At 47.1% G+C, this 10665-nt stretch overlaps 2 protein-coding genes across 4 annotated transcripts in view; one reads left to right on the plus strand and one right to left on the minus strand.

Moving 5' to 3' along the window:
• pdk2a (pyruvate dehydrogenase kinase 2a) overlaps positions 1-1775 on the minus strand; it is a 4811-nt gene extending 3036 nt beyond the window's left edge. Inside the window, exons 1-2 of one of the 2 annotated variants that reach the window (XR_002170973.1) lie at positions 1580-1775; positions 816-957 (exon numbers count right to left, since the gene is read on the minus strand). Coding sequence is in view for 1 of the 2 variants with exons in the window: in XM_019893739.1 (XP_019749298.1) it covers positions 816-957; positions 1580-1697 (260 nt within the window). In the remaining variant the exon portion in view is untranslated. The remainder of the gene's footprint in view (positions 1-815; positions 958-1579) is intronic. The other variant, XM_019893739.1, reaches the window with a different exon arrangement.
• tbkbp1 (TBK1 binding protein 1) overlaps positions 1-10665 on the plus strand; it is a 27375-nt gene that overhangs the window by 9131 nt on the left and 7579 nt on the right. Inside the window, exon 2 of one of the 2 annotated variants that reach the window (XM_019893734.1) lies at positions 5358-5458. The gene's annotated coding sequence lies outside the window, so the exon portion shown is untranslated. Of the gene's footprint in view, positions 1-5197; positions 5459-10665 lie in introns of those variants that run through there. The other variant, XM_019893733.1, reaches the window with a different exon arrangement.

A 10665-nucleotide genomic window follows, 5' to 3' on the forward strand; every position in this document is an offset into this window, starting at 1 on the left:
CTAACTTTGTGTGTCACTCACCACACACACACGCACACACACACACACACACACACACACACACACACACACACACACACGCACACACACGTGTCAAATTGCCACTCCTTCACAACAGAGTGGATGGAATAAGCATGCAAGCCAGCAGAAGACAGTCACATGAAGAGAAAGTGGGCTAAAGTTCACAGCTGAGGAGGAAACCCCCACCCTTCCCCTCAGCAGTCTCCTCAAACTACCCCGGCCCCCCCACCCCTCAGTGAATACGTGCGGACCCGACAGTAGCGAGTACTATTTGGTCAGAGGGCGATGGTGTTATTTCGAGTGCGCGACATCAGTGGACATGCATATGTTGAAAAACGACTCCGCTGCAGAGGCTTTTTTTTCTTGCCGGGCGAGTTCATTGAGTCAAGTGGGTGCGCGCGTGTTTTTTTATTGTTGTTCTTGTATTATTTCAAGCAGCGTTCATTAATCTGTAGTACCTTGGGGCGGTCTGTAAAATAATTCCCAAATGCAACTGGGTAGGAAGTGCCAATTGCAGTCTGCCAATAATTTTTGAAATTGTACACTAAATAAAATCACTTCTTTTTTCTCCATTAAAGGGCAGCAAATGTCGCGTTCCCCTCAGAGTTTGCCAGGGTTCGTTCAAGGTCGCAAAGGCTTGCCCAATGCGTGGACTTTTCTGGTCACGCGGGAATTTTGAACACATTTCCATCTGACAACAAAAACCACTGAAACCGCCGACGAACGTTAGGGGAACGTTTTGCAAACATTTGCGACCTTGAGCGAATCCTGACGCAAGACAGACGAACACTCACCAGCCTTGCACAGTTTGCACCGAGGGCGTGGTGAGCAGCTTGTCAGGCAACAGGTTAATCTCCTTCATGATGTTGGACAGCCGGACTGGCAGCTCCTGCCTCAGGAAGGCGAAGGATGTTTTCTCGCAGGCGTTGATGGAACCTGGCGAGACACAATCGGGAAAAACGTGAAGGAACCATTTAGCATTCCAAATGATGAAAACAGAAGAATGGAAGCGTTCGGGAACAGAGAGTCGGAAAAAAAAGTTGTTGTTTTTTTTAAATGTCATTGGAATTTATTCAGGACATTTCCACTTTTACAGATAATATACAACCACAAAGAGATGAATTCATTTTTGCCTTGCAAATTGTATCATAATGACAACATCGTGAGAGTACTTTTACCACCTCTATAAACCCCCCCACCACCTTTCTCTTTGCCATCACTGATACCAAAAAAATTCTGCGGTGGCCGTGATATCACATTAGAAATTATTTTATTTTTATTTGAAATATGTTAGAGAGAAATTCCTGAGATCTCCTCCTATTTCCCGAGTCATATCTGACGCAATACTGTATTCAAATGACCAGCATCCATGCACGGGCCGGCCAATTGCGGCGCATTCATTGCACGACGGAATTGAATGACATTCACTTCAATCAAATCAAATCAAAAAAAAAAAAATAGCGTCCGTGCGGCACAATATCCCAATGCAATCCCATGAGCAGCATTCTCTCCTTAAGTCACGTAGCCGTGCTCGTTTGCATGCCGATCCGACACTCACCGAAGTCGAGAAACTGCTTCATGGAGAGCGGCGAAGGGGAGAATTTGGAGAAATGCTCGATGTGTTTGGGAAGACTCGCCAGCGCGGCGTTCTTCATAATAGAGCGAACGAATTTCATGCTGGATGCCACGTGAGACCACGACCGCCGAGCGAGACTGCAAGCACCAGCTGCTGTAAGTAAGCGACGTCAGCCAGCCCCCTCAAGCTCACCTTAAACAAAAGGGCGGGGACTAAAGATGACTAGCCAATAGGCGGAGAGGTTTTAATTTCTCGTCCAAAATAGCCAATAGAAGCTGTTATGCGGGTTGATAAACAGCCAATAGGCGGCGAGGTTTTGTATTTCTCCCTCGGTTGGACCAATGGAAGGTCTAAGGGAGGGGTTACCGTCTCTATTTATCTACCGGTTGATCCAATGGGAGCTGCGTGGCATGGTTTGTTATGTGTCTGCTGGACAGGAGGACCTTTGCCCGAGTTTAGTTCGTCAAGAACGCGACAAAGTAGTGTGAAGCCCCACTTCTTTGCGTTTGACATTCGTAAAATTACCATAACGCCACCCCGAATAGAATAGAAATCCTTTCTTGTAATGGCATGGTGCAGCTGTAACGGAAATGTTTGCACTCCAACAGTTAAAATTAAATCATGTTACATCATTATTAAATTACACAGTGCAAATAGTTGTAAGGCCCATATGTTATATGGACCGTAGCTGCTTCATTTAGACAACTATAGTATAGTAAGTATAAACGTTTTTCGGGGGCGTCAATTACTCTCGCCATTTCGGTCTCACAAGAAGATAACACAACGAAGATAACGACAACTGGAAACTCTTGTTTTTCTCGTGGCGCCAGGGGCTGACATCCATTTTGTGACACTATTCAAAAAGACACATTCTGGTGGCACCTGTGGTGGCAAGTGTTTTTTATGCCGTGGCCCCATCTGACAAATGTTCAGGTGAACCTGTTCAATATTGACTTATTATTTCGATAAGTAAACAAAAAAGAGCCAAAATCCTCTGAAACCTTTTGTCTATGGATGAGATGCCAGGAAATCTGGCCAACTCTTCCTCTTTGTGACTTCCCTGGGCCGAAGAGGCATCGGTGTTTGGTTGGTCTGTCGGTCGGCCCGCACCCCCCAAGTAGAAGATTCCGTGGAAGTTTGCCAGTGTTGCTTTTGAACAGAAACGCTCTGTCAGGGTAACAATGTGTCCCGCTCGACATCACACACTCCCGTTATGTAAGCTGCTGCTGAGTCGGGATTGTCCTCACAAAGCCGGCGCCTTGTTGTTGCTCATCGAAACATGAGTGCGCACAAACACAAGCTCATATAATCATCGTCATGTAACATTTTGGATTTCAGTCAAGGTGCCCAAATCATCTTCGTGGCGGGCCATCTCAGGCCATCGTGACAATCAATGTTTTTAACATCTTGCAAAAAAAAAAAAATCTGGCTTGCACTGATTTCATTGCCATTTACTGTTCATGCCATTCAAGCGGCGTTTTGTGTCTCATAGAGGTTGATAAGAATGAGTGGTGCAGACATGTTCGACTTCGATTTCTGACAGAATTTCCAAAGCGTTTGGCAAGAAATGGAAGACCGGTTTGGATGTATGGCATGCAACCAAGGGATATTGAAAGCCAAGCAGCATTGTCTGGCTTGATGACAGGGGGGGACTTCAGTACAGTAAGTAAATGAGGACCACTCGTATCATCACTGAAGAATCTCCAGTTGTTGATCCCCTGGAAACTCTCCACTGGGCAGTGTGTGTTTGGGAGGGGTTGAATTACTCTCGCGACACTGACCCCCCCCCGCTCCCACTGCCCTTGGTAGTTTTCCATCAACTGGCATTCCTACTACTCGGCAGTACCTATTCCCGCTGCCAAGTGGTGCACCTGGACCACGACCTGCATCGTGTAGGAGATGATGCCTACCTGGAACAACTCATTGTTGTGATTGTGACACACACACACACACACACACACACACACACACACACACACACTTGCTGCAGTGCAATGCACAAAACCTCCCCCGGGGATGTTTTGAAAATTCAGTCCCTGAAGCGAGTTTCACTCAGCAACATGATGTTTGGTAGCCATGTCTATCATGAGGAGACCCACCAAAAAAAAAAACGGGGTTGGTGGTGCTGTCAAAAATGAGTGCTGGCGTGTAAAATGATCTTTCCTTGGCCGCAGGACCGACCCCGGAATGAATCAGTGAAGAAAAAGGGATGAGGAACATCACAAGCGAGCAGGTTATATAGAGGCGCTTACATAAGAAACACCCACCAGCGTGTTATTTATTGTGCACGCTGCTGCTGGCTGCTTTGCCTGTTTGCTTTGCCCCCAAAATAAAACAAAAGAGTCGAAAAGGAGGAGCTGACCGCACTCTCCGGACTCCGATAAGCAGATGCACAAAAATAAGTCAAGAAAGGAAAAGAGGTCTGCTATTTTGGTATGAAACGGCCAATTAAGGTCAATTTGGTTCTTTGAATGATTTGAAAATTCCATCCTCAAAGCCAGTTTCATAGCAACATGTCTGTCACAAGTAGACCCACAAAAAAAGCCTCAAGCACCCATGCCCAAAACGACAGAGAAAGTCTGAAAATTTGGTTCAACAGTTCAATTTGGCCACTTCCATTTTCGGGTCATCCGGGGCTGAACGTATATAGTCACAAGACTTGCAGTACAATTTCTCTCCACATGAGGAAGCCTTCTTGTTTTTTTTTTTTTTGCAACTCATTTCCTCCGCAGACAATTCCTGGGCGAGTGTGTGTGAGTGTGTGAGGTTCCACTATGGTGGCGGCAAAGTACTGTGAGCTTCATTAGACGTTATTAGCGGGCATGGCAGATTTAATGATGGTGTGTGCGTGTGTGTGTGTGTGTGTGTGTGTGTGCGTGTGTGTGTGTGTGGTTACGCTGTGGTGGTGGCAAAGTGGTGCAAGCTTCATCAGAGGTTATTATGCAGTCATGATAAATTGAATGATGGGTGTGAGAAGCAGAACGGGTCACGTGACTTGTGGAAACAGCTTTCATTATGAACTCTCTATTTCCTTGTTATTCTTAAATTTGGCATGCATCAATCTTAAAAAGACCCACAAAAAGCCATGTCTGAAAATATTCAACCCTTATGATTTGAAGTGGCAAATTTTAGGGTCAATTAGGAATGTTTTGAAAATGCATCGCATCCAAAATCCAGTTTGACTGAGCAACATGAAATTTCATTGTCAGTCGACCTACAAAAAAAGTCACAACAACCTATGCCTGGAAAGACAGAGGAAGTCTGCCATTTTGGTTTGATGCTGCCTTTCTAGGTTCAAATGTGGTCATTTCCCGTGGTCCTTGGAATGTTTTGAAAATTCAGCCCCTGAGGTCAGTTTCACTTCACAATACGTGGTAGGCATGATAATCACGAGTAGACCCACAAAAAAAAAAAAAAAGTCTCTAATCTCCATGCCCCAAAATACACGGGAGGTCATCTGAGTTGACATCACTACTTTTATGCGCACTGCTATCATATGCAAAATATGACATATTTCCTTCGTCATTCTTAATGAACGAGGCGTCATCACCGGCGAGAGCGCGAGAGACTGACGCTGCTATTCGCGCGACATCATCAGCATCATCAGCATCCTCCTCCTCCTCTTCCTCCTCCTCCTCATCATCATCCACAGAGCGCGATGTGACGCTGAGCCTCCGCCGCACACGAGCGACTACCGGCGGCGTGCTTGTGCTCGCCTCTCCCGCTTGCTTCCATTCTGCTGCTCCGGAGAGCGAACGAGGAGGAGGAGCAGCGCCTTTTCTTGCGCCGACGTGCCCGCTCGCCGCAAGCTGCACCCGGCCATGGCCTCCACGGCGGAACGGTCCAGCACGGCAGCAGAGCGTAAGTTCCAATTTCCTCTTTGCACCTCCACGTCGCTCGTGGACGCGCAGCCATGTTGGCGTGATGTTGCAACACACACACACACGCTCACACACACACACACACGCACACACTCGTGGACACGCGCACACACAGCGTCATGTCACGGCACAAAACGTTCCAATCAGTGGTTTTTTTTTTTTTTTTGCGCTTTTAGTACACGACTGCAACGTCAGTAGGACACGCAGGGAGGATGATGTTAGGGAGGATGAGGAGGACTCTGCAAAAGTAGCCCACGTTTGGCACCGAAGTTGTTTGCTGAAACCTTTTTAGCAGCCCAAATCGAACGTGACAAAGTTGATGACAAATATGAACTTTGCGGGCATGAATGCTGATAAAAGGACTGGAAAGAGAGGACTCAACTACTTGTGGAGGCATAATAACAGATCATAGAAAAGCCTTCAGTACTGTAGTGGCCAAACACGCCATCTCGTGGAGAATTTGATCATAATTATAATGATATTTGAATCGATTGATATTTGTCACTTGTATCAAATAGTAACGTCGTACCCCTTCTGCTCTCGGTAAAAACAATTGACCGCAAACAAAACATTTCTACTGTTTCGAAGAGTGTACTTTTTTTTTTTTATATTGACTTGAGTTGCATCATTGAGCATTTTTTTAGAATTTGTACTTTTGCGCCGCTTCATGTTGTGTTATGTTTTGCTGTGTTAGCGCAACGTGTTCTAGGTGATGAGTTAGCATAGCATGATGCTGCCCATGTACTGTAATTGATTGCTTTTTTTTGGGTGGGGATTCGGTGCTGTTGTCGCGGAAGATTTGTCATCTTTAATTTTGAGCCACTTGATGCCACCTGGACATTTGTGTGTGTACGTGTGGGTGTGTGTGTGTGTGTGTGTGTGTGTGTGTGTGTGTGTGTGTGTGTGTGTGTCTGTGGTACTGACGCAATCAGGGTGAGAAAATTGCCACCTAACCAGCAGATGTGTCGGCGCAGTTCTCATAAGCAGCGCTCACCCAATCCAATTCCATTTGGTCTACTTCACGCAGCAAACGGTTGTTTCAAAAAGTGCTCGCACAGTTAAATATGAAGCAAAAATTTTTTTAAAAAAATGGAGTCAGCCTCCAAAAGTCATCAAGTTACTCATGACTGACAAAAGCGCTGATAAAGCTCTCGCTAATAATGTAGCACTGCGCTAGCTAGCTAGCCGCGTAATTGACCGAGTGCCTTTTTGAGCGGCTGGGCGCTGGGGGAGGGGCGGAGCTTGGACACCACATATGAGATCATTTATCTTACTCTGCAGCCGCAACAGCATCGCTGGGCAGGGCACACCACACGCACTCTCACACGTACTCCACACACGCGTGCGCGCGAGCGGAGGAAGTTCAGCTCCCATCGTTTCTTTTTCCTCTGTTGTGTTCAACTCTCACTCAGTATGTTGCCCGCCCGCCTACCACTCGGCTCCCATAGTACAACGTGTGAGGAAGTACAAGAAAGAGCTTTACGTAAGACACCCTGACAAACTCCGCAAGATGAAAAAGGAGAGATCGCCGTGCCGATGGGGAAAAAAAATAATAATCTTGGTTGCCATCGAGGAGATGCTATTGAAACGTTCTCGTACGGATAATGGAAATCCTGTCAGACATGTGAGCAAAAAAATGACTCACTCAAGCACATGAACGCAACAGAAATAGCCTCACACACTACAGAAATCATCTGACGTACACCAGTGAAACTCTCTCGAGCACAACTTGAGATCCCGCCACGCCGAATGGCTCGCTCACGGCCACGTTTCCAGAAACGGGCCGGCGGGCAGGCAGGCCCAAAGGGTCATTCGCCATCGCTTTCAAACACTGCCACATTTTCCAGATGTTTCTCACTCGATCACGTGAGCGGTGTCGTCGATTCCTGGGCTCCCCGGCTCCCCGGCTCGAGTCCGAGCGTCTCTTTGAGCGCGCACGTGACATCCAGCCAGACAGCGGCAGTCTGGCAGTTGGTGTTGCGCGAAGAAAAATGCTGACGCGCGCGTCTCTCAGCTGCTCCTGTGCCAAAAGCGACTCTTTGATGATTTGTGGAAAACAACACCTCCACCGTGACCAGCTTTGAGTGGGAAGACGCTCGCGTGCGTATTTGGCCTTATTTGATGTCGAGGACTAGTTAGCGCGGCTTCCTCGTTTGCCAGGCTGCCACCTCCAAAAATGGATTTGCGGCTTGAATTTGAGCATGACAAGCCACTTGCTTTTATCTGTGAGTCAAATTGGATGGATGGATAGATTTCCCAGCCACTGATTGGCGACCGGTCCGTTTTTCCATGCCTCGCTCTAAATGTGAGCTGATCTCACCGAATCCCATTCCCTCGTTTGCCTCCTCAACGGTCTATCGAGAGCGAGTTTCCAGCGCCGCCGCTGACACCTTGGTGAGTTACGACCGAGCAGAGGCGCTCGGGCGCGCCAGCCGTCGCCGGGCGGCGCAACCTCCCGTCACCATGGCGACCTGGAAAGAGGACAAAGTAGGCACCCGAGCAGGCGGGGAAACAGGAGGAAGGAGGAGGCGAGACAAAGAAAAGCCAGAGGAGGCAAAGCCATCACTCATGCGGCAAAGAACCTCCCGAAGGCCGAACGAGACGTTCCTTCAGAAGTCGCGAGGTGGAGGTTAGACTGACTGACGGAAAAAAAAATAAGAAATGCGTTACGGGAATGTGAAAATCGATCCGCATTCCATTTGTTGGAGGACACCTGGTTGCTCGGGAGACAACCTGACGGAATGCGATGATCACTCGTAAGTTGACGTGCCGCCGCATTTTTACACATCGTTAGGCTGATAGCATAGCGGCGATCAACTGCTCAAAAATGTGCACATTTGCAAAAGATGAGGCTTGAACTCGGACGTCAAGATTTGGAAAAATTCCCCTTCGATGGAACAAGTGGCCTGGGCAATCCTTTTCATGTTTGCTTTTTCTTTGACGGCCATGCTTGCTATACCTAATGTAGGGGGCCACAAAGTGTTATTTTTAAACGTAGGGGGCCACAAACCAAAATATCTTGGGCCCATTCCTCCCGATGATCTTCCCCTGTTGGTTTCCGCATTCTACCCTAAAGTACTGCACTACCAGATAAAACGTCCATGCTCAGCAGGGATCCATTCGAGAAAAAAAAAAAAAAGCAGGTTACCCACTTGCCAGTTGCTGGACGGCCCGCATTCCCGGCGGAGCACCTAAAAATATCCACTGGCGCTTCCCAGTAGGGCCCAGGAACGTTTTCTTACACTGTTGGTGATATGAAAAAAAATAAGACAGCGGTTGGCCTTTGCTGTAAAGGACTCGCGGTAAATAAATGGAGACAAAAGCAGCTGCTACAGTCTAATATCTGCCATAAAATTCTATCTGCAAACAAATGAGTGCATTCTGATGACACTCTCTAATATCTGGATCGCAATCCAGTACATAGACTGAGACAAGAGCGTGCCGAGGACAGATTTGAGAAACTGGAATGAAATCCAGCGAGTAAATGCAAACACATTTGTTCGAATGACACCATCAAATGAAATCTACGATATAGGTAAGAACGATAAAAGAAGGAGACAAGAATGAAATACGGCAACGAAGCAGAGCTGGCCGGACTAAAGGTTTAGTCTAACTTGTGGAATGAAATCCAGTCAGCAGGTGCAGACAATAGCTGCTGATGACACTGTCTAATATCTGAAATGAAACGCGGTAAATAGAGGACCTCTTGACTAGATGGCGACAAGAGCGTCACGTCACGTCATTATTGCTGTCAGCGCTCACGCCGCCCCCCGATAAAGACACGACGGGCCGAAGAGGAAGAGAAGAAGGATGATGCGTCGCCATGGTTACCACAATAGGAGCAACTGACACCAAGCAGATTCGTATGCACTGCAAGTGGTCGGAATTGACAGTCAAAAATTCCCCTTTACGTTTGCTTTTAAGTACATTTCGGAGTTAGTACACTCAGACTCCCGCTCGAGGGTCAGACTGCTCCAACCACACACACACACACACACACATCCATCTCAGTGTGTGCAGCAGAGAGTGAGAACCAAAGGGCGCCCTTGGACAAGGACGCCGAGAGTCATCACAAACAGTGTGCCACAAAGGCGCACGTGCGATCACAACACACGCGCTGCCAATTTGCACTCTTTGCGCGACGGCGCGTCGCTTCCTTCAACCGAACATCAGTCATGTGCATGCGTGAGGACTGCAGCTGCTCACCTCGATGCTTAATGCATGAACCACATACATAAAGCGGGAGCGTGGGCGCCTGCTTATGGGCGAATAAATGCAGTTGCATGTACATGTGTGCAGTTGGGCGTGTGTGTGCGCTCCAGTACACTATAGGCGAGTGTAAAGTTTTGGGAAAGTAGAAGTGTGCATGTGCTCAATTGTGTCGGGAGGTGATGTCTGTGTCAGACGGAATATACAAGAGGGCAGTGAGCAGGAGTTTTTTTTGTCCTATGAGGACTTTTAGTTTGTTTTTTGCTGAATAAGGTGTTAACTTTAACGCCGTGAGGTTTTTTTTTTTTTTTTTTTTGTCAGAACACACGTTTGCACGTGTGCGCATACGCACAGACTGTCGGTGGAAGCAATGAATCAAGGTGCTGCAGCAAAGCGCAGCATTCATTGGAAGCTGCGTTGTTCCGCACCGACGGCGTGTGCCTCAAAGTTCTTGAAGTGAAGAAAAAACAAATTAAGAGAAGGTTTTCATGAATGAAAAATGCCTTTAAAAAATAACTGGAACTCCATTTTATGTTTATTCATGAGCATCATTACAGAAAAAAATGCCCTTTTGTTTTCTTCTTTGTCGATGAATAGTATAAATGAGCTTTTGGGGTTCATTTAAATATGTATTTTTTAATGTCGGGATTGCTGTACATTTGTACAGAAGGAGGAAGTTCAAACAACCGTTTGAGAATTGGAGTTGACTTTTGTTTCTGGCACAGGACAATCAAAACGGTGAGGAAAAGTACCATCCAAAGAGAACGGATGGCGTTCGTTTCATTTGTGTGCCCGCCGGCTGTGAAACAACATTTGACGGATTCACTTAATAAGGTCAGAGAGGCGCTGCGTATGGATCCGCTGGATTGAATTCGTGCATCGATACCGGAGCCTCCGTGTTAAACACACATGCGCGCGCGCACACACAGACACATTGGGAAACGATTTTTTTTCACGGGGCAGGGTAGATGATTTTGG

The sequence above is a fragment of the Hippocampus comes genome, unplaced genomic scaffold (assembly GCF_001891065.2).
Source record: "Hippocampus comes isolate QL1 unplaced genomic scaffold, H_comes_QL1_v1.1 scaffold31, whole genome shotgun sequence".
NCBI lineage: Eukaryota > Metazoa > Chordata > Actinopteri > Syngnathiformes > Syngnathidae > Hippocampus > Hippocampus comes.